Source organism: Galendromus occidentalis, unplaced genomic scaffold (genome assembly GCF_000255335.2).
Source record: "Galendromus occidentalis unplaced genomic scaffold, Mocc_1.1 scf7180000077526, whole genome shotgun sequence".
NCBI lineage: Eukaryota > Metazoa > Arthropoda > Arachnida > Mesostigmata > Phytoseiidae > Galendromus > Galendromus occidentalis.
The window spans coordinates 1-27,957 of NW_003805514.1; the positions used below are offsets into that span (position 1 = coordinate 1).

A 27,957-nucleotide genomic window follows, 5' to 3' on the forward strand; every position below is an offset into this window, starting at 1 on the left:
AAGACCCGCGACATCGGAGAGGAGACTCGCAATCCGAGAGAGATCGCGGGGAGGACCCGGAATTCGCGAGAGATCGACAAGAAGACTCGCCATCCACGAGAGACCGAAAAGGAGACTCGCAATCCGCGAGAAATCGAAGGAAAGACACAACACCCGAGAGAGATCGCGAGAAGGACTCGGAATCCGCGGGAGATCGACAGAAAGCGTCACGACCCGCGAGAGATCGCAAAGAAGACTCGCTAACCGCGAGAAATCGCAGGGAGGTCTCGGAATCCGCAAGAGATCATCAGCAACATTCGGGAACCGCGAGAGATCGTCAGGAATATTCAGAATCCGCCAGAGACCGAGGGGAAGACTCGCAATCCGTGGGAGGTCGCGGGGAGGACTCGCCATCCGCAAGAGACCGGAAGGGAGACCCGCAATCTGAGAGACATCGAGAAGAATACTCGCAATCCGAGAGAGATCGCAGGGAGGTCCTGGAATCCGCAAGGAATCGAGGGGAAGACTCGCAATCAGAAAGTAGTCGCAGGGAAGACTCGCAATCCGAGGGAGGTCGCGGGGAGGACTCGGAATCCGCGAGAGTCCGACAGGAAGACTCGCCATCCGCGAGAGACCGGCAGGAAGACTCGCCATCCGCGAGACATCGAGAAGACTCGCAATCCGAGGGAGATCGCAGGGAGGTCCCGGAATCCGCGAGAGATCATCAGGAACATTCGGGAACGGCGAGAGATCGTCAGGAACATTCGGGAAGCGCGAGGGATCGACGGAAAGACTCGCCATCCGCGAGAGATCGCGAGGAGGACTCGCAATTCGAGAGAGATCGCGAGGAGGATTCGGAAACCGCAAGAGATCGACGAGAAGGTTCGGGAATCCCAAGAGATCGTCAGGAATATTCGGAATCCGCGAGAGATCGGGAGGAAGATTCGGAATCCGCGAGAGGTCAGGAGGAGAGAAGTTGGCAGGAGAACTCGAAACCCGCAAGGAACCGACAGAAAGAATCGGAATCCGCAAGGAACCGACGGCCCACACCGGATCCGAGAAAGGATGTCGAGTCGGCGAGCGATCGGGGAGAAGAATCTTCGGGAGATGAGGAGTTGCATTCGGGACCAGGCAAGGACGGGGTCAAGATATCAGAAGTCGCCGGAGATATAGAGGTGGATACGGAATCTGCGAGGAATAGTTGGACTGATAAGGAGATGGAGACAAAGTCCCGTGGAATTATCAAGGATAGGTCGAGACCCGAGGATGACGACCGTACAAGCCATGAATCCGTCAGAGATCGAGAGGAGAACTCGGAACCCGCGAAAGATCGGGCCCATGAATTGGCATTCCTGAAAGATGGAGAGACGAACTCGATAAATGCGAAAAGACTGTGGGAGAGTGCGAAACCCACGAGGGATCGACGTGAGAATCAAGAATCTGCGAGAGATCGCAGGGAAGACCCTGAATCTTTGAGCAAGCGCAAGGTGAACTCGGAAGCCGCGACAGTTCGACAAGGAGAATCGGAATCAACAGGAGATCGACAGAAAGACTCGGAATCCGCGAAATTGCGACGGAAGAGCTCGAAACCTGCGGTAGATCAGGAACGGGAAGCGGTATCGACAAAAGGCGGTATGATGGATTCGGAAGCTTCGAAAGGAGAGAAGGAATCCATGAAAGATCGACAGCGAGATCCAGAACCGCGGGATCCGGAGCCCTCGGCGGATCGAAGAGAGCTTCGTGAACCGGCGAAGGCGGCGGAACAAGACTCGGTGTCCCTGGAAGTCGAGGATATGGATACGGAATCAGTCGTCGGAGGGGAGAACGGATCAAAACTCGCGAGAGATGATGAGTCAGATACGGAATCTGCGAGAGATCGGAACGAGACATCAGATTCTGTGGAGAAAGAACAGGTTGGAAAGGGGCCAACCTGGAATATTCAGAAGGAATCGACACCCGAGGGTGACGACCGTATGGATCCGAGATCCGCCGAAGATGTGGAGGAGGGCTCGAAATTCGCCGGGGATCCAGACGAGAATCCGAGCCCCGTTAGTTCCTGGCGTGACGGATCTCAAGGCGCGGAAGAGTGGGAAGAGAAATCGGAATCTGCGACTGATCGGGAGAATCGTCCCATATCCGCGGAAGACGGAGAAGAAGAGCCGATGCCTTCTGATGATATCAAAGAGGATACCGACTCCGAAGGAGAAGAGAATAGCGCTCCGGAATCCACGGGACAAGATGGTGCGCATCCGGGATCCGCGCGAAATCGGCAGAGGGGAGAGTCGGTTGGGGAGTCTAGATCTGCGAGGGAAGGAACAGAAAATCCAGAATCCGCCGACCGCGGGTGGAAGCCTCTGGGACACGTCGGAGATCTAGAGAAGACTTCGGCTGAGATTGAGCTGCCGGAATCATCGGGGTGTCGGGAAGAAACGGCATCTGAAGATGTGAGAAGATCCGCGAAAAATCGCAGGGAGGACTCGGAATCTGTGGGAGATCTGAACCAATCAGCGGAAGATGAAAATATGGAGCCTGGGACCGCGGCTGACATCCGGAAAAAATCGGTAGCGGCGGCAGATCAGTGGAATCAACCGGAATTCGCCGGACACGAGACATCCAACTCGGAATCCATGGGAAATCGCGAACAGGCACCGGTATCAGCGATAGCAGGAGAGAAGAATCCGGAATTCACTGGAGAGCAGGGGGAAGGATCACACTTTCTGGGGCATCATCGAGAAGATCCAGATCCTGCAAGAAATTACGGGAAAGATCGGTCTGCGGCGGATCTCAACGGAAACTCGGAATTAGCGAGGGATTCAGAGGAGATATCGGTATCTTCGGGATATGAGAGAACGGGCTCAGGGTCAGCTTCAGGAACGGAGGAAGACTCGAAATTCGCTAGAAGCCGTGAGGGAGATTCGGAATCTCCGAGAGGTTGGAACGACGAATCAGGATCTGTTGAGGATGAAGATATCGGGCTGGCGGTGACCATCGGAGATAACGTGGAGTCGCCGAGATCCGTGGACGATCGATTGATGGATGCGGAATCCGCAGCTCATCGGAATGGAGATCCGGAATCCTCAATGGAACCGGAGATGTCACCGAAGTCCGGGAGAAACTGGGAAGAGCAACCCGAGACTCATTCGAATCAGAGAGAGAGATCGAAACCTGCCAGAGGTAAGGGAGAGGATACCGACCTCGCTGAAGATGAAGAAATAGAGCCCGAGCCCATGATTGATATCGATGACGATATAGGACTCAGAGAAGTGGTGGATCGGGCAGTGAAATCTGCGATAGACGGACGGGAGGGACCGGTGCATACCAGATATCCACAGGAAGATCTAGCAGGCGCGGAGTCAAAGCCTGCGGAAGGGAACAAAGAATATCTCGCCCCCGCGGAAGATGAAACAAAGGTCATGGGATCCGTCAGAGATTGGGAGGAATGTCCAGAGAGGATCGAGGGGTTGAGATCCAATCACGATCGAGGACAGGGGACGGCATCCACTGATGTTTTTCATTCTGCCCGTTCGGAGCCTGCGAGAGAGCAGATTGAGGAATCGCGAATCGACGGCGATGACAAATCGAATCCGGAGTCTGCAGAAGAAGAAAATGAGGACTCAGAATCCGTGGAAGACAAGAAGGGTGGTTCAAGATCTGAGAGAAATCAAGAAGAGGAATCTGAACCCGTAAGAAACCTTGGAGAAGATTCGCAATCTGCGAGAGATACCGCAACGCAATCAGGACTCGCAAGCGCGAGGGAGTCACCCTTCTTCAGTGGCGAGGTTGAGGATTGGCACTCTGCGGAGCGACCGCAGTTTGCGAAAGATCTGGAGGAAAACTCGGAATCAACTAGCGAAGCATCAGTGGAGCAGGGATCCCTGACGGATTTCAGAAACGATTCAGAGTCCACTGAAAAGGAGAGAGGGGAGACGGAGTCTGTGGAAGTTCAGAGAGGGGACTCGTTCGACGATGGGGAAGACTTCAAGATGGACAACAAATCTGGTCGAGGAGAGGAGCAGGACTCGGAGTCCGAAAATAATGAGCGGGAAGATCAGGAATCCGCGAGGGGTGATCTGGGAGAGGATTCAAGGTTCGTGGAAGATGTTGAGAATCGGTCGGAACCCGCTGGAAATAAGAAGGGTGATCCGATAATCGCGGAGGATGAATGGGAGGTTTCGAGACCGACGAGAGACGGAGGAATGGATCCGAAACCCATGCGAGACGACAGGGAGAATTCTGTATCAAAAGGAGATGTGGAAAGGGTTCATGTGGAAGCTCAAAGGTCGCCTCTCTCAAATAAACGAGAAGACGGAGGCTTGGAGGGAAAGCGGGCCGAAAATGATGAGGAGCAGCGACCTGAGCCTGGGCGGGACCGGCCAGATGGGATGGGCGGGCAGGATGACCCGTCAAGCGTTGGACGTTCCAGGGAGGGGCCGGAATCGGAAGCCGCTGACGAGGAGAGACATAGGTCGGGGCATGAAGAGGTTGGGCAGAGGGGCTCCGATGGCAGGACGGAGGAGTCATCGGAGTCCGAGCTCGGTGACAAGGATAGAAACGACTCTGACGTGGGGGACGGAGAAGTCGGCCCCGTCGCTCAAGTTGCGGAAGGGTATGCTGAGCTCACGCGAGGCGCAGACGAGGGCTCGGGACCTGCGACAGAAGCAGATGAGGATTCGGAGGCCTTGCGAGGAGCGGATGAGGATTCGGAGTCTTCATCAGATGCAAATGAGGATTCGAAGTCTGCAGGAGAAAATAATGAAGATTCAGAATCCGCGCGAAAACCGGAGGAGTATTCGGGATCGGTCAGAGAGGCCGATGACGATCCGCGATCCCCGCGAGGAGCACCCGAAGGTTCGGACCGTGCCGTATTTGCGTTGGAAGAGGGCGGAACCGACAACCCAACAGGGATCGATGGCGGAATCGGTGGATGTGCGGAGAAGCCGACAGAGGCGGAACGGGAAAATTACGAGCTTACGGAACCCTGGCGAGGAGAAGAGTTCGGCAACCAGGTTGGAGTGGAGAACAAATCTGGCTCCTCCCGACTGGGCCGCTCGGAAGGAGCTCACAGCCGGAGCACTGGGAATGCGAAGGAAGTCCATACGACGGAATCGGTCGATGGAGAAGATAGCACCCGGAGGAACAACAGGAATGAGAGGGAGCGAGAAGAAGAGGAGGTTGCGCGGCGAGAGAGCCAAGCTGATCGATACGAGCTCAATGACGATGATGAAAAGGATAAGATGGCGGCTTATTGGGATTCTGTACAGAATATAAGGATTTGAGTGTATTGCAATCTTTTGAGGAAGGAAGGACTGAGCCTAGCGTCAGCTCTTATCTTACGGGAGCATCCGACCGAAGGGATGGTTCAGAGGGCGCATTTGGATGGTTTGAATATATAATTTGTGTTACAAGTCCTGCTGTCAGATTTTTCTTCTTCCCCACTTGCACCAGAGTTTTTGGGAGACTGCATCGAGTCGAAGGAGAGCTATCCCCCTGCTTAGGGGATTCATTCGGAACACGCCCTCAAACTGAATGAGAGACTCTCTGCTACACGACATTTCATATTACGCTCTTTCTCGTGCCCGGTGACCCGGGTCGGTGGAAACCATTTCCGGACGCCACGGGATGAGTACTCGGTCGTTCGGAATGGAAGCTCACCCAAATGCACGGGAAACGGAGACACCGTCTACGCTACGGGCCACGCGATATGGACGACGCGTCACCCGTAGAAGAAGACTAATGATTGACTGCGGCATGTCGCGTCTCCCCCGTCGCGTCGGTCTGAGGTATGCCGCTGGACATTCGGACCTCTGCTTACGGAATCCTTCCAGGAAAGCAGCTCGGGGGATCCCGATTTCATCGTCGGATCTCCTCCTTCCCTCGATCCCCCGATTGAACGAATATTGTGGACTTCCATTTCCAAGCGAGGGGAGAATTGGTAGAGAGCCAACACATTGGATTTTTCAATACGCGAGCTGAAGAATGGCTCGCCATTTCTGGAAGCCGCGGTGGGAGGCTCCTAGATCCAGCCTCTTCACGAGAGCAAGCTCCCAAGAGTTGGAGAGCTTCCGGCTCTCGCATCCCGATTTCACGTCTTTCAGATGTTGTAACATCGGTTCGAGGCGATGGGTTATTCCCCTGGGGATACGTGGAAGAGTGTCGCTCCCCGAGCGCCCATCCGATCCAGGAGAGCAAATCAAGTGCCATAATCCAAATAAGTTGCTCCACAAATGATTTTTCTTCGCGACACACACTGTTTAATGCTACGAGGGTCATTCCGTCATTCTGGAATCCTTCAGAAGACGTAGGTCGGCGCCCAAGCATGACCCCCAAACGAGGAGCGACTCTTCGCATTCGCGTACGATGCGAATATTCACCTCAAGGGCCGACGCTTTGAAAGCCTCATCCGTCGATGATCGAATGCCGTTCACGAAGAATCGGACCCATCGGAAAACGGGCTCGAGCCCGCTGACTTCGCCGGCCTGGTGGTGTGTCCGATCGAGCCTCTGGAGCAGGAAGCAAATTCAGATCAAGATCGATTATCTAGGGAGAAATGAGGGGAGGCAATAACTCGTATGAGCTCGCGGCCAAAGCTCTTCCAACATGGTCTTCCCGATTCGGCGTACATGTTCTTCCAGCTCTTCACTCCCTTAAATACTGAGTATGTAGGTAGTTTATAGTCCCAGTTGAATTGTAGCCGAGAGGAAAAGACCAATCACCATGATGATGTGCATAATATCAACTGGGTGACTTTATTTCCCTCCTAGAACGAACAAGGCGAAAACGAAGGTGAGCCGGCAGTGGCCGGCGAAAGTCTCACGAAGGTGTAGAATAACATTACTTTGTGACGTGATTTGAGCATTTCAATGGTTACTATCGTAGAGGTGAGTCCACATTAGGCCCTGACATCCGCATCGCGGTTCGAGTACCCTCTTATAACGTAGACTTTTGAATGCTCCACCGTTGTGAGCGTCTACGAAGAAGGGCAGCGTGATGACCATACCCTGCACAATTATGCGTACCTGTGAAAAGCAAACGAGACCTTTAGATCCGACCTCCCGCTACACAATTCGTTGAGAAGAACTCGCGTCCGCTACACACGTTGGGGAATGAGCGGAATCGCTGAGGAGCGCCAAGCCAATCACTTCTCAATGCGTTCAACTTACATCCGGCAGAGTGGCGAATTGTGCGATGTCCAGCGATGCGTTCAGAGTTTGGGCCGCCAGACATTTGAGACTCCTGAGCTTCCAATGCGAAGGAGAGTCGCGACAAATTTCTGGCTGATTTAGCTGGCAGCAAGATGTTCCGAACACGAGTTTTGCAATCCCTTGCGTTCGGTGCGGCCGGACCGCGGACACAGCTGTTTCGTCGTGGGTCATCAGTCCGGAAAGTCCAACAAAAGCGTGTCGCGAGATCAGACCCGAAATAAGAGCCTCAATCAGGTTTGTGTTGCGACTCCGCCACGCGTCAACAGCGACGGTTAGAACCGCCGCGTGTTCGAGACATCCATGGAGCTCATCAAACGCTTGGTCGAGATCGCCGACATTGTTCAAAGCTAAATCCATCAGAACTCCGCATATCGAACACCAGTGTTGCAGCCTCTTGCAGAACTCCACTCTCTCGAGTTGTCGTTGTGCGGATTTGACCAGGAGTTTTGCCAAGTGTCCGAGCTTGAGATCGTTCTTCAGAGCTCGCAGCATCGCAGCGAAGTTGTCGGGTCTGCTGAAGTCGTACTCGTCCACCGTGTCTATCGCGATCAAGAGGAGGTCGACGGCGTCCGAAGTCGTCGCTCGCTCTGTTTTCAGGATGTCAACACTGCGCCGGAGCAGTGCCTTGGAGAGAAATGAAGGTAAACAACCGAAGAGTCGCTCTACGAAAAGTGCGGTTCTGATAATGAACTTTATGCGTGGATTTGTATTCTCCCGAAAATGTGCTTTCTCCGACTCATGGAGGAGGTCTGAGAACTCGTAGGCACTACAACATTCTTTCAGCCAGCGTTCCTCGGTGCTGAGATCGCTGTCTTTCGGGACTCCTTTCTGGATAATTTCACTTGCGTGCCAGAGATCTTCGGCTTCCTGACGCTTCTGAGCTGTGACGTACGTGTGGAGGAAGATTTTCCGATAAGCGCCTTTCTTGGTCAATATACTGGCGAGACGCAGAGCGTCTTTCCCGCTTCCTTCCGCAGGATGTAATCCACCCTTCAGCAGGAAGTATCTCACCCATTCGACCATGTTCGTACGAACAGCCCAGTCGATCAGAGTTCCTCCGTTGATTTCGAGCGAGAGGTTCGCGCCATTTTCCAGCAGGAAATCAGCCATTTGCTCCGAGTACACCGTGTTAGGGATTTCTATGAGCTCCGCGACGAAAATTTGCGTCAAAAGACGCTCTGCATTTTGGCGGAGCAGCTCGGGAGTGCCGTAGCCCTGCTTGAGATATTCGAGGTACAAACGGACCCGGCTCAGGTCACCGGAACGAACCGCTGCGCAAAACGCGCAATATATACCTCCTGAGAGGATCGTGGCTCCGCATTCCGTCACGACAAAATCAACGTCTTTCAAATGGACGCTCTCTCGAAGTGCGAAGCAATGGTGATCGACCACCTGGCGTCGCTTGGACAGCTCCAAGCTTTGAATTTCCTTGCGAACTTTTTTTGAGATCGGGAGCTTGTCCCGAAAGGTTCCTGCGAGACGGCACTGCAGTTCATCGATGTAATCACCGTACTTCGGCGCTCGACCTATTTTCACCGTTGGCAGAGACGATGGTATACAGTAAACGGGCGGAGGCATCATTTTAATTGAACTCGGAGAGCTAAAAATCAGGTTGTGCTATTGCACATACGAAAAAAGTCCAGCAAGGTCTCACACCAGACTACGTCGAGGTGGACGCAACAGCTAATGCGTTCATGCCGGAGAATAAGAGAGGGGAGGACTCTCTCAATCGTTCGGACGCAATCCGACGTTTTCCCCGGAGGCAAGCGCGTGTGATCGGACGTCTTCAAATGGTTTCAAGAAGCCGGGCATCCCAATCGAGTCGGCGACCTTTGACGAAACGATAGGCATGACTCTATTTGAATAAAAACTCGACAGCGCTTGGGGACGATGAGCCCTTCCTCTCGGATTTCGGGCCACGTGATCGAGAAACCAGGCTCGCTGAGCTATCCCAATTTGGTTTCTTCCGGTTTTGTTTTCTTCCGGGCAGCAGAATAATCAAACCCGGGACCTAAGAAATCCGAGTGAGCCAAGATGTCCAAGAAGTTCTCGTAAGCGCTTCGAGCCCTTCGAGCCCCTTGCTGCGATAATCGGGCTTCGCTGATGAGATAGTTACAATTAGGAGAAGAAATGCTTAAATATGCATCAAATTACCACCTGATTCGCCGGAGACCGCTCTTCGGAGGAGCATTATGAAGCGGTGGATAAATTCGAGTGGGAAAACTCAAGGAAGTCAAGTCCTGCGTGGAGGAATATCATCGGGAGGGGTGCGAACGTATCCGAGACGAAGGAGGGGGCGTCAAACGATGAACCTCGAGAAACGCTGCTCTGCGAGACATGCACCCGGGCTGCTCATAGCTCGTGCGATCCGTTCTCGAGAACGAGCGGCGGATCGTCAGTCCCAATACTTAGAGATACACACTCAAAGCTAGAGACGGGAGGATACTCTCGAGAGTTTCCGGACGCCAACGGATCAAACGCATACCGATCGTAAATTCGATAGCAGATGCTGCAGAGCTTCTAGAGAGTTTTTTTTCGCACGTGCAATGAGCCATCCATTCTTATCTTAGCCAGCACTAGCCTATTTTACTTTGCTCCTGACCTGCGATCGACGCTCCCGTCGTTCACGCCTTAGCGATCAGGCTCTAGGCACCCGGGATCGCATTTTGGTAAATATGCGCATCCAGATTTCGATGGATAAAGAGTCGAGTAAGAATGAAGTTCATCTAAAGCCGAGGAACGATTTGCGAATTCCATGCAAACGTCTTGAAGTGAATGCTCGATCGCACGACGTTTCCTCACAGGTGCGTATTCAAAGAGGGAGCAACCGGGGTACCGGGAAGTCCACACTATCAAATGAGGCAAATCTTTAGGCGGGAATCTGAGTCTTCGGGCCTCCGTGTCAGATTTCGATAATGTTCATTTCGGGTACCTACTCTTGTCATCCAGTCGACGCAGATGGAGACTTCGTATTACCAAAGTCCGAAAGTCTGCTGTTGGTGCTACACCTGTCCACAGCCCGACCCTGAATCCGCTATCCATTGAGCTCGGATCGAGAAAGCATCTCTCGTACACGGGGGGGAAGAGAAAGTTGAGCTCCAGAGGATGTGGATCGATGGAGCGCTCATATCGAAAGTACTAATTCAAGTACCGATCAAGATGGTTTTGCGGGAAAATCCTCTCGAATGAGAATTATGAGACATTTACTTTCAATCGCCGCTCACACGGCGAATACTTCTCCGGAGAGCCTCGAAGTCCTTCCCCGAAAAGACGATATTTTCCACGGCCGGAGTTGTCCGACGCTCATACGCATCTGGAGCTTTGCCGTGTGTGCCAATTCACGGGGAACCCTCTGGACCCCAAGATCCGAATATGCAGCACATAATTCTCACAAATAATCCCTTCCGACATAGCTCGGAGTAGTTCCGCTGCAGTCCAGATTGCGAGGTCATCAAAAGCGTATGTTATGTGTAGGTATATCTTTATCGTACTCCGGAGACTCGCGGGCTCCTACGCTGAGATTCATGTCCTTTCTCGATATTTGTGATCCTATAGTCTGAGAAGGTGTCAATTTGAATGAATCCATGAGGACCTGCCTACGAGACGAGAGGAGACGCGAATGGAGGGGGCTTCAGTTCACTGAACGACTGACTCCGCTCTGGCGCTACATTCTCGGCCGCACCGCAGATGAACGGGGAACCGGACGTTAGATCGAGGTTCGGAGAAATTCGTCCCAAGAAGCTCGTAGGTCTTGATAGGATTGTTGCAGGGCTCGGAATCCGCCGGAAATGTTTTCGAGATTCTCATTCAATGTCGCATGCTTTAGTCGAAGGACACATCAGAAAGTTGAACGGTCAGACAAAAGATCTCAATCGGAAGCTCCCACGAGCCAGCGGCGGCTGTCGTTGAACTGACGGCGGTCGCAATGATTGACGAACAATGATCACATCGAGTACAAAAGCAGTCTAGGCTCGGGAGGACGATCAACCGACTCAAACACTCGAGTAAGTTACCATGAAGTTCCTCATCGTCACCGCTTTGGTGGCCGCTAGCTCCGCTGCCATGGTCAGGTCCGCCGGATTGAGGCAGTCACCGGAGAGTGTGGAAGCCATGCTGAGACGAGCGCCCGACGACCTCCAGGCCATGGTGAGGAGCAGTCTCGAGGCTTCGTTGAGGAACTCCGACAGAGTCCATTCCGCTGGCTTGAGGGATATGCCGGACAGTCTCCAGGCCTGGTACGATTTCAACGGGAAGTTCGACTGTGTCGTCGACTCCATCGACAAGAACTCCCAGGAAATCAGGGCTGCGAGCAAGAAGATTGTGAGCATCCTGAAGAAACACCCTGCTCTCGAGACCATTCTCAGAGATTTCGAAGCGATCGATCAAGAAGTCGACAAGATCATCGCTGATTTGAAGGAGGAAATCGAAGACGTCAGCTGGGCGCGTCTCCCCGGAAAGATCTACGACAACGCGAAACGTATCATTGCGATCACCGGTAGATCCGTAGCTGTAGCCGCCAAGATCCAACTCCTCCCTGCCCAGGCTGCGATTCCCGCCGAGGAGAGTCTCGACATTGTTTCTGAACTCGCCCACAACATGGATGAGTTCATTGATGTCGTCAAGAAGGTGTCGTCCGACGCAGGCGATTGCATCACCAATTAGTCGAATAAAATGATTCCATAATTCGTCAATGTCAGATGCTTTTCATCCCGATCCTCTGTGACCTGGACTTCTACCACGTGAATGGTCTCAAATCGGTGACGGAAAGATTTCGATATGCCTCAGTCAAAGGGCACTGAATTTTACCCTCCCCATGAGTCTCTCCATCGAACCCCTCTCTGAAACGAGGGCAAGGTCTTGAACGCCAACCCCCATCATACCGCGCAAGACCCGCGCCTGTGCTCGCGGTGAGTATCCTAAATCTTTCTGTCAATTATGTGGAGCGAGGAGCCACCCGTTTACACACAGGCCTGGAATTACCCGAAGAGAGTGAAGGAATCAGAGTCAAACCCGCCGTGACCCTGGCCTCTACTTCCTGTTCTCAGACGGTCCTTGCCAGCGATGTCTTCATCCAGGGGCTTTATTTCTCAGAAAGACACTCCCGTTGGTAATTATGGAACTCGGCGAGCTCCGTCAAGAATTCCCGGGAGCTCTAGGACAGGGTGCATTCGAAACGCTCGGTATCCGATTCCCCCCCCCGAAACTAGCAAGGACGGGAAAGACATTTCTTGAGGATTGATTATTCCCCGTCTATTCCTGCGACTCCAGACCTCGCCTGCGCATCCATCGGATGGAAAATCGGGTCTGATATGAAGCATCCTTCTTCGATCACTCGTCATCCGAGCGTTATGATACCCTCGTTATTCGACCCGCTCAGAATGATATCGGGCACGAGCTCTTAATCCGTTTGAGCACGGATGCGTGCTCTGTACTTGTGGGGGCAGATCTTTTCGAGGATTACCCCGCAAGCCCAGCGACATCATTGCGGTGCCACCCACTCCGTGATCTTCATCGTCCATAATGTTGATCACTCTGGAAGCAGAGATGTCGCTGCTGGAAGGGTGCGCAGGAAAGAGAATTATTCGTCTTCTCCTCTCCAGCTCTTCTCATTTTCTGCGAGTGACAGCCGGAAAACTTATCATTGGCAAGGCTTAGACTGTCGGGGTCCTGGGGTTTCGACGACCTGTGTACTCTCGGCGTGATTTGACCATGCATTCTGTATTCACGCATGCATCGCATTGCCGCACGTCGGCGTCATCTGGTATGTTACACGCTCGAGCGGGGTCGGCTCTATGACACCGTCTCTATACAGAACTCTACACACGCCGAGCGGACGTGTTGCCCACTCGACCACCGAACGGTCCGAGCTTAATTCACTGGTTCTGTAGTCGGGCCATAATACGAAACGACCCTTGTTGATCATGGTGAGAGTCTCATCAACCGACCTATTCATTTCATCCGGCTCCCGACCGCGTTCCCACGCAGGCGAGCACGAGAGCTGCTCGCGAGCATAGGCTCTCGATCACTTATGACAGAGTTCCTATCAACTGATGCCATCGTCGCCTCGCGTCTATCGGAAGGAATAGCACGAGAGGAGCTTGGTACGCGACATCGATGGAAATCAGTTGTTCACGTCAACCGTCTCGTGGATTAGCACTGCGCCGAGCGCGATGCCTTCATATCTGGCTGGGTCTCACAACCAGCATAAATTGCACATCATAGGCCATGTCCATAATTCACGGTAAACGTGACCTAAACGACAGGCACGTTGCAATGAGTGTTGAGCCTGAACAGATTCGTGGGATGGGATGGAGAAGTCAAACTATTCGATTACGAAATAATGCCTCGCGATTATTTCTACAATACGATTCCCTTCCAGTTATCACTCGTTCCCCGAGGTCGCCTTCCACGGGAGATATAGGTCTGGAGAAACATGAACAGGCAGGACAACACCAGGTAGGAGGGTCGTCACCTAATACATCTGATGGATTCTCGAAAATGGCTCCTTTGTCTGCATTGAGCCAGAACTCCTCAGTCACGGAAAAACTCTGTGGGCACAGAACTTCGGTGATTCATCAACTACGTGCGCATGGGGGCTTGAAGGGTCAGAGCCTCGGTGGAGCTCGTCGAAATCGATCAAGAGGGTTTTCCAGTGGTTCATTTTCTCGGGCTCCCGGATGTCCGATGAGGCTGAATGAATTAAGAGTCTCCTTAACGTTATCGAGCTTGGCGGCTATAGTCTGGCTGCGAGGAATCCTCTAACTGGGAGCCGCGAGCCCCATCTGGGTGGAGCTCGACGAATTTATATCGTATCGCAGGATTCGTATGGCGGCTGCATAAAAGCCCTATCGTGTCCCCATCAGCACCTGTCTTCAATCAAGTGAATTCTGTTAAGCCTTCACGTCGTAAGCATCTACGGCAGCAAAAGATAGATCGAAATTGTAGATTTATTTGTTTCGGAAGTTCTCCTTGATGAGAGATTCGTAGGCGTGGTGTCACTAAAACGCACGTCGGGATCTGGATTGGTACGGGAAATAATTCGAGGTTTATTTGCAGACGATCGAGTGCGGGGAGCTGTGGGATACCAGGGAGCACTACGAGGGTCGGCGAACAGCTTTCGGCTCTCCAGCTCGAGCACCCTGAGAAGTCAGAGGATGAGGTACGAAATGGGACTTTGTACGAACTTCATCTTATCAGCCCGAAATTTTGAGGCCGAGCTGTCTCGATTGAGCCTCCTCGTGGAAGTGGTCGAGCCCGTCGTCGAATCCGGTCGGTGGAGGTGTCAACGAGGGTCTCCATTGCAGGACCTAAATGATATCGATCTGAAAGACCCAGAACTGGAGAAAGCAGCCATCAAAATCCAATCGACGTTCAAAGGCTTCCAGTCACGCAAGAAAAAAATCGGCAACTGACTCTGGAGGCTCCATAGAGTTCTTCGCACTCCTTCCGTCCGAACGCTGGACGCCTCCAATGAGCCACAACAAAAGCATCGCCACAGCGACCGATATTCGTGGTGTCCTTTGAGCCAACGCTCCGGCACTGGAGAAGAAATCCGGACTGAGTTTCTCGATTGCTTCGCTTAAAAACGATGCTCTACAGCGTGCTCACATTTTAGGCTGCGTATCAGAATATGCTTCTTCCTGGTTTAGCGATCGTGGTGTATCTCGAGGTCGGTCGACTTCGCGTGGACGGGATGTGCTGCGGGTGGAATATCTGGAAAATCCTGTTTCAGAGAAGCTATGTTCAGGCTGCTCGAAATAAGTTTGCAAGCTGCAATGACGAGCAGCATAGCGCTCGTGGCCATCTATTCACTCAAGTTTCTGCAGTCTGATTCCAGAGCAATACGCCGATTGTTTCCCCCCTAGTACCCTCATAGCTTCGCATACCAATAATTATAAGCGGTGAATAAAAATTTGGGGCTTGACGGTTCGAGCACTCTGAAGTCACTGAATTCTCTTGTGGTCGGACCCGACCGCAGCGGCGGCAGGCTATAGCCCCTCCCCAGATTGGAGTGTAGCAATTCTGATGATGGGGATGCATGCTCCTCCGGAGATCATACATATGTTCATTTCAGGCGCGTATCAAGGATTTTTTTCGGGGGGAGGCACACGATGACTGCGGCCCCAAAAACTCAGGAATCGGTTCCAGAAGGCGACAGAGGTAGTATGAAACAAACATTTTTGGGAGGGGCATTAGCCCCCAGCGCCCCCCTCCTGAATACAGTTCCTTGGGGAACGCTCAGTGTGTCCCGCTGATCCTCTGGCTCTGGGGAATCCATGCATCTGTTTCTTCTTTTGAAGACTCTAATGTTCGCTGGTTTGCGACAAGGGCTGCGGGAGCGAGAGCCTTGGCAAGCGTTAGTGCGACACGTCTACGGTGATCATAAACATTTAGAGGACTGTTTCAAATCGGAGGCTGGGAATCGCGGTTTTTCGAACGCTGCGGGCCAGAATCTCGCTCCCGGGCAAATCCTCACAGGTCATAGCCGTTGATTCAATTTTTGTAATTATTGTAAGTATCGCGTCGAGCGAGCGAGCTCCGTTTCGGGAAGCCTGGAGAATTCATAGGAAAAGCGACTTCACCCAAGTAGATTGCCGGTTGCGATTGAGTCGAGCGACAGCTCATAGTTAATTCAGAGGACTGATCTTGACGGTTATTTCTTGGGCAACTGCGGTAAATGATACCAGGATCACTTTATTATCGGTTGGTAAAATTTGTATGAGTGTTGTAGGGCAACGATCTACAAGAGGAACTTTTCTCAACACGATCCTTCAAGGAGATAAGTGAACGATAGACAATGACAAGAGCCTCACACAGGCGTGTACAACCATTTGGAAGCAGTGCAATGGGAGTGAATCCATCATCAGGGGCACTGAACGAACTCCGTGAGGGGTCATCAGGCCTTTGAATTCCTTTTCGACGCACCATTCACCATTATAATAGCTTCTTGCTGTGTCGTGGATGTTTCTGTTCTCGATAAGATGAACATTGAATATTTCGGATCGTGCGTGACTTCGTGACTGACGTCGAGCCATTCCGGGGGAATAGTCGAAGTGTCCTCGCATGAAGTGTAAACCTCTAAAATAATCAGGCCCCTGCATTTTGGGTTGCACGGCTCCTTATACATATCCAATTGGAACGAATAGTTGTTCCATATGAAACACCGTCGTCGTTTGAACACTGTCAAATGGTTCGGATCTCTCTGAGCCAACATATTGATATAATCACGGTGAGCTATGGTACGCTTGAGCTCGATCACTTGCGAATCCGGGTTTTCTCGCTTCCTCTGTGTATGTGTATAGGACCAAATACCGTTCTGGCCGCGTTTCCGCAAACGACCTTGAACATGATGGGGGTCTGGGGAAATCAGGTAGTCGTGCACAACCTGGAATCGATGGGGTGTTTATACAATCTGACGCGGCAGTCGCATCCATGCGTTTCAAGAATATGACGAACTCCGCCAGAAGGAGGCGTTTTTCGTTTCGGAAACCGCACCTCAAAGTCTTGGAAGGTAGGGAAAACGTCGTCACTCGGAAGGCTTTTAACGAGAAATTTAACTTTGCGGCTATTGGGAGCGAAACGGTCTCCGAGCGGGACGCCGATTTTGCGACAAACACAATCGATCAAGCGCCGCATTTTCGTGTCGAAGTCTGTCGAGTTGTCGATGACCTGTGGACATGAAACGAGGAAATGAGCGAAAATCCTGTGTTCGTCTCGCACAATTCGATTATCTCGGCCGCTTGGAAGATTCTTCTCGTTCTCACTCGCAAGCGGGAGCGCGCCGGTGATCCGTGGGCGAACGAATCAAAAGCCGCACTTCGATCGAGACGAACCGCTGACAGAGCTCCTTCTCGAACCCGGGCAGCTCGCAGGGTGCATTCAACACAACGTCGTCAGCTTTCTTTCCACTCACCTCGATGTAGGGATGACCAACCCAAGCTTTACTAGCCAGTTCATCTCGTTCCCGAGCGAGTTCCAAATCTTCTGAGCGGGCAGCGTTGTCGTCTAAACTGTAAAAACGTTCTGCACCCTTCGCCGCCGAAACTAAATGCACAATCTGATTGTACCTTGAAAGAGGAGACAACACAGTGAGAAAGGCGGACCCTGAGGATATCCGAGTCCTCTCTCTAGCGGAACACTTCCTCATGGGGTTTTCCTGCGAGCCCCATGAGAAATTCGTCAAATTTGCTCTATTCATGATTCCCCCATTCACCTGTTGTCTCGCAAGTCTATTTCGTTGAACGAATTGCGGCTCAATATTCGATTCCAAACATGCCGCTGGATGAATGCCGAAGGATCCATGGTTCCTGCACGGAGAGAAAAGTGCACTTGGTCCCTCGCCAACACTTCGTTTAGATGTTTTCAAACGATATAGTCACCCCGAAGAACTCACCTCGATCGCAGATGACGACACAGTTGTGGTTGGAGGAGTGCGCGAGATCGAAAAATGTCTTCTCCATGGCCATCATCGTCAGCAATAGGTTCTCCTGTAGCGAAGTGGAACAGACAACGTTTTCATGGGCAAAGAGAGTTTCTCGTCTCGAGACTTCCCTCGCGAGCTTGAGTCCTGGGATCAAGATCTCTCTCGACTGTATTAGAAACGGAGCTCTGATCTATATCCCCTCCATTCAGCTTAAGAATCGATATTTCTCCCTGCTCGTACACGGGCACACGATACAGGCACGGATCCATTAGAATTGCCTCTTCGATGATCAACTCGAGAAATGTACGCATCAGAAACACGTGTCTGGGTGGCCTTGACCATCTGACCCACAGGGTCTATCAGAGCGCAACACAACTGCTTTGAGACAGTGCCGAGTCGCGCACTCTTCCACTCACCTGAAAGTTTTCGGTCTGCGCTTCGTTCAGGTCCGGGAACCGAATTCCTCCACCTGGAAGGTGTCATCGCGGAATTCGAAACATGTCCCATGCCGATTCGAGGTGGGCCTACACGATCATGTCTGACATACAATTCAAGAGATCTTCTCGGCACTCACCCAGCAGGATGGTAGCGGCTTCAGGCACTCTGTACACCTTCCAGCCATAGTTTTCCAGGAACGTACTCAATCTCGCCTGGCCAGTTGTTTTCCCGCTACAAGGGCCTCCAGTGAGCACGAGCTTGAACACAACGTGGTTTCTGTCTTCATCGATGGACATGTCCTTTTTGTTGGCGAGCCCCTCAGAGGGAAGCTTCGTCCCTTGGTTCAATGGCGGCCTGCGGAAGTTCCCGGACGGAAATTACACAAACACTGATACCGACAGCCACCGAATCCACAGTATTGGCCCGCTACAGCGCGAGCAGAACAAACGGTACTCATACTACTAAGAGGAGAACGCGATCGCCGAGGGACCTGACCCTCCTCCGGCTGAGAGGAAGGGAGGGAGGAGCCCTCACCGAGCTCTCTGGGCTCAGCGTTTGAACTGGCGCCGAGTTTCCTCCAGGTCTCGCGGCAGTTCTGACCCACGAGATCTGGCAGCAGAATTTTCCGACACACACCGCTCGGGTGACATGTTCGAAGCCACCACTCCGGCGATACCCTCAGACTGAAGTTTATGAAGCATGCTTATCGTATGATGGCTCGAGGACGACGCCCAGGAATGAACCGCATTGTTCCGTGAGCGCCGGTCTCTGCCGCGCACGGCTTATTGACGTTCCGCTCGAGGCATCGACGACTCCCTCGACCATGAATAACATCATATGATCGCCACACACGTGGGCCGAGTTCATTTCCTCCCGAGAGTTCAATGGAGAAAATCTTCTCTCCCTGACTGAATGTCCTCTCGGGATCTTGACTAGACCTCCGAATCGACCCAAACTCCGATCGGAAACGATTGCAACATCCCATATGAGGCGAGGCCAAGAGGATACAAACTCGATCCGGGAAGCTCCTCATAAGAATGAGGTAAACTTCGCGTCATTCGCGGCAGATACTCCTGCGAAACTCTTCCGGGCGCAGAAAGAAGGTCGTGAAGATTCATTCAATTCGCTCCCCTCGAACAGAAACTCGTGATTATCCCGATCCGGACGATGACAGCTCAGAGCATCGAGGCCAATAGGATCCGAGTTGGACCTCGGGACATCGTGGAAACTCTGGGCGTGCGTTGAAAACAGATACTTCGGATATCTCGGGAACGAATGATTGTTTGGACTTTAACAGGTTACGGACAAGACGGCGGCGCGGCGTCGACGCATTCAGACGTCGGAACGAACTGAGTTGTACTCACATGACGCTAGGCGATGCTGCGACTACGCTCAGTTTGAAGCTTTTGCCACAGCCACAAGCCGGCTGACGCAGTCAGGCAGGCAGGTCCGTCCGTCCGTCGCCCGGTCGCTCGGTAAATCAGTGGATCGGGTAGCCGGTTGCTGGTCGGCTGCTTCGCCTCTGTTCGTTCTCAAGGCGTTCGTTAGTGACTGAACAGAAACCGAGCGTCGCCGTTCCTCGTCGTCTCCTAAAATCCGTCCGGGCTGATCGAACCGGTCGGACTTGGAGTGTTCGCGGGCTGGCTTGTCACCACAGAATCGAACTCCTGTTGTTTCATACGGCGATCCGGTGAAGTTTCTGTTCGGAATCGTTTGTTGCTGTTATTTATTCTCGCCTCATGAGAAAAGAAAGCGCCGGAAGGAGGGAAGGCGGAGACCGTCAACGATGAGGAATCGCTGTGAGAGAGGGAAAGCTACAAAGCTCGAACGTTTACACATGGTCAGACCGCACATTGTCCAACCAGACACAACAATCTTTTTCCCCAGCAGCGGTCCGATCTGATTGATACTCTTCCTTGTCATATTGGATTGAGCTCGAATGTGGCAAGGAGAAGATCGCGGAGCCGTTCCGGGACCCACTTATCGATTCCTGGCAGATTAAAATTTTGATAGATCTAGACAAAGAGTTTTGTAACGTTTGACTATGAGAAGGAGAAACTTTCTGCTACCGAAAGCGACTGATATCTGGTCGAGGGTCGCTTCTCGAAAATATCGATTCCGGAGCCCAGTCGCAGCGGTAGATCCATAAATGGATGTGGCGCCGAGTTTATTCTATTGCGAGCGTTTCCATCCGAAATGGACTTCGCCCTCGCGTATCTCTGTTCAAGCTAGTCTCAGTCAGTGATCGAATCGACCCGCACCGCGTGCTATGACGCTGTTTCTAGAAAATTTAAATCAGTCAAAGTAAGGGATGAATGATGGTGAGCTTTTTTATTTGAAAGGAACGCAAAATATAACACCGCTTGGAAGAGTGGTACACACACACCGATCTGTGTGGAGATCGCTCAGAAAAGAGGATCAGGAGTTATCTGGATGGATGGGTGGGCAGCACACAGAACGATCGACCGTGATAAAACCAGTCAGGACAGGAAGCGTCGCTTATGAGGGACCCAGCATCGGAGCTCCGCTGCTGATACCGAATCCTTATTGAAATACCAAGTGTCTCCGATCCGGGTCCTGGGCACCTTGCGCTCATCAGTTCATTCGCTTCCCCGTGATCGGTAACTCCATCAGCACACTCGTCTCTCGCGAATTCGCGAAAATTCCGCATCGTGGTCTTGCAACGAGACTACTCCTGTTGACGAAATGGTTTAATCCCCGTCGGGAGTTCGCAGCGTCACACAATAATGTGATCGTTGTTCTGAACTACGGGTGCTTTCTCGCTCGTCTTCTTCGACCTATCACCTGATATCGTGCGAACCGGTGGAAACGGCGGCGCGTTCCGGTGTGATGGAGGTGACGCGAGGGACTCTGGTCCAGACACGAAGCTGCGCCATTTAGAAGTTCTATCCAAACCGCGGAATGTCATGCGGTAGAGCAGCACAAAAGCAAGCAATCCACAAAGAGCGAATATCACGATGGAAACCACCCGCAGCAGTTCTGATGAAACCATGTTCACTTATAGTGTATGGCGTAGTGAAAGCGCCCCTGGAGCTTACCGGTCTCAGTCAACCCCGATAAACGCCTCTCGCCATGCCTCGACGACCGGATTTTATGCCTCAATGACGTGCGTTTTCACGATGGCGATATATATCACCGATGTATATACTTGTCCCTCGGGTTCCAAGCGATGCCTCCCCAGCAACCATCTATTCACGCGTTCTCCTTCCTTCAATGATCATCGTCAATACCATGTGTTATGCTTTAACCTCATACGAGCATACGGGCAACAAGCTAGGATTTCATTGATCAACAGAACGAACTCGTGTCAGAGGAGAATATGAGTGCTCTCTGATAGCGAGAGACAAGGTTGCGAGAAGCGAACACTGCGGTAATGCGATATCTGGAAATCCATCCTTCCATTCGGATTTCTCCCGAACCGGGGCGAATCGTCATCAGATCTGCGCGGCCGCCAGGAAGCGTTCCTGTGACTACCGATTCCCCGGGAGAAAAATATGAGACTGGGGGAGGAACCAGAGAACTTTCGACAGCGATTGAATTCCTCATGCGTCGACTCATTTGTGCGCGGTACCCCTCTTCGCTGAGAATAGACTTCATCCAGCTCCACCTGAGCTAGAAATAATGAGAGCTTTCGCTCCGTCGGACGGCTCCGAGGCGAGGAGCGCTCCTAGTGGAATGACATGAATATCAGAACAACGAACCCGGAATTGCAAAGAGAAGTCAGTTTTGTTTATTTGTACACGGAGTCGATTGGTACTATGCCTCTACCCGAGCCAGGCATATCTAGTGGCTCGATTCGCCTCTCTCGTACGCTTGACATCTTCTTGGGCCTCTACAGTATTGGGATGGATAGCTTACACAATATACAACTACTGGGATCTTCTCACCCGTCTCATTTTCTTGACGCTCACTCCATATTTTCATAGCACGCACATCACAGAGATTCCACCAGACATGAATCGCCTCGGGCGCTTATCGAGCGGCGGTATGTCTCGCTTGGCGGGAGCGGCGTAACGCTCGCTTATACGCGAGGGGAACTTCTGCTCAAAAAAGCACACGAAGTTTCTTGCCTCAGAAATACGTACAAAGGGTGCGCCGACGAGCCACGGAGAACCGAGGAAAATTCATCCTTCGGATTTTTTGAGAACTTTCCTGGAGGAGCTGAAAGTCGCCTGTACAAAAATGGAGACTGCCCGTCGCTGCCGACGGATGTGGGAACATTTGCGGGGTTCAAAATTGACTCTGGAATAGATTAGCAGCTTCCAATGGAATGCTTAAAGCGATCTGATAGCTCGTCGCTCCTATACCGGTGAGGTTCTCTCGTCGATCGTCTCTCAAATCATTGACGGAGCGAGCAGTCGGAAGCTGTACATGCGATTCTTCGCCAACGAACATGGTGTTCCCTCAATTAAGACTGATCGTCACATTGATACCTAGGTTGCCGTTGTCAGCGAAGAATTTCGCCACCGCCGTGTCGAACACCAGGCAATTGCTGCTCATGATCGCGGCCTGTACACCTTCGTGTATGGATCGTGGGGTAGCTTCCCAACTCAAGCGTCGCTTGTTGCCATTTAGCTCGAGCCTGAAAAAACAGCTCGTTCAGATTTGAATGGCTCCGCCAGGTTTTTGGATAAAGATTGAATGCGGCTCGGATAAACTCCTTCGTCTGGGGAGTAGATCTCGAGCGAACTCGTGAAGCCCTCGGAAGGACGACAACGGAATCGGAAGAGTGAAGCCTCACCTGTACACGAAGTTCGCTGCTTGATTCCGCGATCCAATTATTTGAACTATTGCGAAGAATTGCTGATATCCATCATATTTCTCTTGCTTCTCAAGGACAAGCATGAAATGGTGCCCGAAACAGGATTGCATCATCACCCAGTCTACCGCGCCCGGTAGGTTTATATCGGTCGCCAAGAAAACGATGTCTTCACCTGGAGTACAAATACTTCGATGAGTAGCTATTGCACTTTGTTGGCGACTTGCAAGGTGTCTACTCAATCGATCAATGAATCACTGAGAACCCTCATATATCGTTGTCGAGCTCGGGAAGTTTCTTCCGTATCAGACGACTGGGTTTTTCCCGGGACGCGGGTCCATTGATGTTCTCATCCGAAAGGAAACCTACCTTGCAAGGTTGTGATCGATTTGTGTGAATGGGTGAGGTGAGTCATCACCATGTCTAGCGAGCCTAACCACTTGCAGGAAGCTCCCGGACAGGGACAAGAGTATGGCCGGAACTCACAACCTTCTTCATGGTTGATCTTATCAGAATGATTCAGCAGTTGCATACAGCCATTGGAGGAATATTTGCACGGGAAATGAACACTGGCAGCCACCTGTGGCGGAGAGAGGTCTTAGAGTCCTGATTGACGTAGAGTCGCATTGATCGATTGAGACTAGGGCAAGCGTCTTTAGCCCAGTACGGAATTTCGCTCACCTTCTCCATGGCTAGGTTTCGGATATTCCCAATGGGAGCACGGCAGGTCGGACAGCATGAGAGTTTCTCTCGGCAGGCACAACACACGAGATGACCATTTTGACATTGTAATATAGGTGGAAGAACGTAATCGAAGCATACGGGACATTCGAAAAGAGACGCCAGATGAGTGCTTGATGAGGAGCATCCGGCCTGACTCAGGCTCAGCTGACCAGCACACGGAGGCGACGGGTTGTTGTTCGAAGCGGACGTCGATGAAGGACTCGCCGTGAGGTTCTGGTTGATGGTTGGGGTCGCAGCTGAGAAAAGAACGAAGGATATTAAATCGATCAACTCCTTCTGATCCATGAATATCCGGCGTTTTGAAATTCACGAGCACGTGGACCGACGAGACTAGTCGGTACACCGACTCGAGAGCTCTAGAGATCGACCTCGGCTCCTCGTCGCCTTATAGGCCGGGCGTATCGGCATTCCGAGTACTTTCATAGTGATCGGTGTTCTCATTCACGGGACGATCGGATCTGGGACCCTGCTTTTCTTGTCGTCTCAGTGACCCCTGAAACCTCATCTTCTCTCATCTTTCTTCTCTCAGGGAAGGGGGAGGGGAGGGAGTGCAAGCCCCCTCTCGAGTAGAGTCCCTGAATAAAGCCTCGAGCTCCGAAATAGGTACCGAGAGCGGAGCCGAACCCCGATAGGTGGACATTCATGACGGGGACGGGTGAGAGGGAGGTCGGCTTTCATCTTCAGATTGTATAATTGAGCTCGACTCTTCCGACTGGCTTTTCATGCGACCCCTGAATCGTTTAGGCTAGCTCGTCGCGAAGTTTTCGACCGATTGATTCTAGAGCGCTCTCGGCGCATCGAGAAAGGCCTCCGAAGGAGTTATGCTCGTCAACTATAGCCAGATGCATATTTCAACGAGATTCGGAGGAACTCAGCTTCACGCTCAATCGAGAACAATACATTAACATCCTCATAATGCGGTACCCTAGGATGGGAACATTGTTGCCGCCAGACTGCCGAACGTTCGCATTGTTTCTGTTTCCGGAGTAAATATCTGATCTCATCAGAACAAATTCGTATCTATCACGTGGAGCGATAGATTTGAACGGAATATAAGCATGAAGGAGGAGCAAGTCAGCCTCGATCGGCGAATGCTTTCTTTTCTGGTGTAAGTGGCTTCCCGACTGAGTTCCCGAAACAGACAAATATCCCTCCGAATTTCCTGGCACCAGATGAGTCAAAAGAATATCTAGGATTCAACGAGGATGAGCTGCACAGGAATTCATGAGCCGCGGCTGAATCCGAAGTGGAACAATGGACACCGAGCGAGCGGAGGCAGAAGACAGATGGGATCGCTGTAGAGCGGATTGATGAACAGATGAATAGAAAACTTTCTAATAATAATGGCTCCGGAGTGTTCTTCACTCAGATGTCAAACGCCCAACACGGGGAACGCGTTATCTCGCCCACACGGACGTACTGCTCCCGTGCTGTCGGGGAACGGTGATCCGAAAAGTCGGGAAGAAGAGCTCGCGAGATGCCAGGCGATTCATGTTCCGAAGTCTTCGACCACGTTCAACCAGCGACGAGCTCATCGTTAGTCCCTTTCTTCCATTTTTTTGGAGGAGATTTCTCTTGGGCTCGTGTGATCTTCTTCACATCGTTCTAATCGTATCGATCGGACAGACATGGAAATCTCCTTCAAGGAATCTGTGCCTCTAGATATTCTCGTCGAAAGAGAGTACTCCCTGACCATGTCTTGCGAGAGCGCCGAGTAGGACCTTCATAGATGTCTGGGATTCAAGCGAATTTTCACAGGAAACCTACCTCCCACTTGCGGGAACCTCTGACCCTCCACCTTGGGCCGTACGCTGGTGGTGAGCGGAAGAGGATGCTCCATCTGTAACAGGATGAGAATGCTTAGATGTGGGCTCGCGTTTGAAACGAACTGCTCCGAGGAATGATTGAAGTATATATGCATCATGTATACACCAATGTATGTGCATGCGGGGGAATCCCTCGGGAGTTCTGAACTTCGACCAGTTCTTCGTCAAGAGAAGTGGTGCGAAACATCTGAATTTCCGGAGGGGATCCTCGACTCATTATGTTAAGCTGTGTTTGCCTCTTAGGATGAGCACTGTAGAGTCACTGGTTCGTTTGTTCCTTCAGTCGACTTCAACGTTTTTACCTTCACCGTGTAGTGGTCACAGTCACTGCGGAGAAATCAGCAAACCGAACTCAACGGAGCGGAGCGAGAGCCGTGGAGAAGACTCACGAGGAAACGAAACCCGTCCGCAACTGTAGTCACAGCAGCACAGACTGCGGCTTTCAGAACTCATGCGCACAATTGAAATCGAGACGCAACGCCCAACCGCATATGCAGCGTGCCAGGGGGGCACTTCGACCGAAGATACCGATGACGCGAAAAAAATTCTGAGAACTGCTCCAGCTTCGTTAAAAATATGATCTCCGCGCGAAACTTCCTCACCCTGAGCTCGGTGCCCCTGTTCGATCGATTCCACATTGCGATGACGCGAGTACGCTTCTAATAGATGAACACGGATCGTTCGCTTGTACATGCTCGCATTTCGCAACGCAAGAGTCTCGCCGATGTCCTCCCGCAACTCCTTTCCCCGGTGATTTGAACCGGGCTAAATTCTCGGCGACGACCTTGACGGGGCCACAGAGCTTGCCGTCGAATGGGACAGATGTACGCGGATTCAATTCCCGAAGCGCATCTTCTGTTGTGTCCGGCCGATGGCCTCATCCCTGCCGCAGAAGGACCGATGGACAGGGACTCTTCTCGCATACCATGACCACTTCTTGATTTTTCGCGACTCATCGCGGCAAGAGGATATGAAATCTTCTAGGAGGATAAGCGAGCCATGGGAGCTCTAGTACCCGGTAAAACAATTCGGTACTGGGTCACAACACTACAGGCGAAGTTTTCCCATTCGCGACGTATAACGTGAGAAATTTCCTAGGATTCATCTCGTTGAAAAACTGACGTCATCGGATCCGCGTCCGCGACTGGCTGGCTCCGCCGTGGTGAAAGCCCAACTCTTTATTTTAGCGAATGATTCTACCCGACCGCCATCGCCCGCCTGGTAGATTTTGGGCGCCCCGCTCGAAGCCTCCTCAATACGTCCGGGCTCCATCGACGGTGAACGCCACGAACCAATCAGGATTAGAATTACTGTGAGGCTTCACCAAAACTTCAAGCTCCAAGTCATCCGCAAGTCCGGAACGGAGTCCATCTCTTCATGGAGGTCGCTTCGAATCGCGATGCGGACTGGTGCGACGACTTAGGAATCGCGGCACTCGAGCTTTGTCAGAGCCGTCGGATAGAGTTTCCGCGACGAAAACATCCGGTAAGGAAGCTCACGGAGTCCACAGAGCGAGCTTTCTCCATGAGAAATTATGATTTGAGACTTCGTGGGTACTCGCAAAATCGCAGATGGTTCCCCTCTCAACGGAACACTTCGCCAGTTTCATCTGACGGAGTCTTGCACAATGTATCATATCCCAGCTTCCGAAGCGCCGCTCATTTCATCATATGGCAGAGGATGGGAACACTGGCTGGTGTTGGGCCGACTTCGGAACTTTAAGTTTCGATTCACGATTGCATGGAAAGCTCATCACGAATGAGTACGAGAGATCGAGCTCATCTTTTCCGGCCCGATTGACATGAATGCCTGACACCACACTTGAAGGAAAATGAGCCCTGACGGAACACATGCAGAGGTCTTCGATGCGACGTTCGACGAAACTTGCCTGTTCCGGGGAATCCAGTTTGGCGTTCAGTAGGTTCTCTGCTCGACAAAGGACTAACACGACGACATTACGGGCGAGTTGCCCACAGCCTCGGATTTCGTCTTTGACTTAACGAAATCAAAAGTTTCCTCGCTCCTCGAGAGAGCGACTGATGACAGGAAGCGATAGGAGATACAAAGTGGACTGTGACGATGTCGGCAAGGGAGCAGCCTCCTGTGGACTTCTCCCGTTGATTCCGTGTGCGTTCACCACATTTAGATAGTCCGGAATGATTCAATCAACCAGCTTATCGATCAGCAAACTCTCGCACAACACCACGAAGGAGAGCACATACACATGAGCAGTAGTAGTAGCCGCATTTACAGCGGAGGCGAACCTTTGTGTCTAAGTCGTGTGTGGATGGGTGCGATTTAGTGGTGGTGGTGGTGCTGCTGCTGCGGCTGCTTCGATTCGGCCATGAGGGCCGTCAGCAGCAGAGAGGTTGCGCGCCAGAATTCGAAAAGTACCCTCTTCGGGCTCGGGGGGCAATGTCGCCAGTTCCGATGCTCACGCAATGGAATTTCTTCCTTGGAACGTGTAAAGGTGAGAGCCCTTGATCCCTCAAACAAGTCGCATCGATCCGTTTCTCCAGTCATTTGTAGATTCAGGCTGCATTTCGAGTCCTCTTGGAGAGACTC

General features: G+C 52.0%; 2 protein-coding genes across 2 annotated transcripts; both read right to left on the minus strand.

Annotated features, from left to right (window-relative positions):
• Positions 1-15,834: 15,834 nt before the first annotated feature.
• Positions 15,835-18,494, minus strand: Ttd14 (TRPL translocation defect 14). The gene is made up of 7 exons (XM_003747879.1): positions 18,179-18,494; positions 18,021-18,073; positions 17,575-17,668; positions 17,395-17,488; positions 17,095-17,248; positions 16,677-16,850; positions 15,835-16,566 (listed from the first exon to the last, which is right to left on the minus strand). The coding sequence occupies exons 1-7, from the start codon at positions 18,336-18,338 to the stop codon at positions 16,078-16,080; spliced, it is 1,218 nt and encodes a 405-aa protein (XP_003747927.1). The 5' UTR covers positions 18,339-18,494; the 3' UTR covers positions 15,835-16,077.
• A 3,290-nt stretch (positions 18,495-21,784) lies between these two features.
• Positions 21,785-27,837, minus strand: LOC100900225 (seven in absentia). Its single transcript, XM_003747881.2, has 6 exons — positions 27,281-27,837; positions 25,334-25,406; positions 23,504-23,802; positions 23,192-23,402; positions 22,805-22,997; positions 21,785-22,645 (listed from the first exon to the last, which is right to left on the minus strand). The coding sequence occupies exons 2-6, from the start codon at positions 25,404-25,406 to the stop codon at positions 22,468-22,470; spliced, it is 954 nt and encodes a 317-aa protein (XP_003747929.1). The 5' UTR covers positions 27,281-27,837; the 3' UTR covers positions 21,785-22,467.
• Between the last annotated feature and the right edge of the window lie 120 nt (positions 27,838-27,957).

Coding starts and splice junctions, on each gene's coding strand:
- Ttd14 (XM_003747879.1), bottom strand. CDS start 18,338: ATGTCCATCGATGAAGACAGAAACCACGTTGTGTTCAAGCTCGTGCTC. Junction 17,489..17,574: donor TGTCGTCATCTGCGATCGAG/GTGAGTTCTTCG, acceptor CTCTCCGTGCAG/GAACCATGGATCCTTCGGCA. Junction 16,851..17,094: donor TTGGTCATCCCTACATCGAG/GTGAGTGGAAAG, acceptor TCATGTCCACAG/GTCATCGACAACTCGACAGA.
- LOC100900225 (XM_003747881.2), bottom strand. CDS start 25,406: ATGGAGCATCCTCTTCCGCTCACCACCAGCGTACGGCCCAAGGTGGAG. Junction 23,403..23,503: donor GAAACCTAGCCATGGAGAAG/GTGAGCGAAATT, acceptor TCTCCGCCACAG/GTGGCTGCCAGTGTTCATTT. Junction 22,646..22,804: donor GCAGCGAACTTCGTGTACAG/GTGAGGCTTCAC, acceptor CTGTTTTTTCAG/GCTCGAGCTAAATGGCAACA.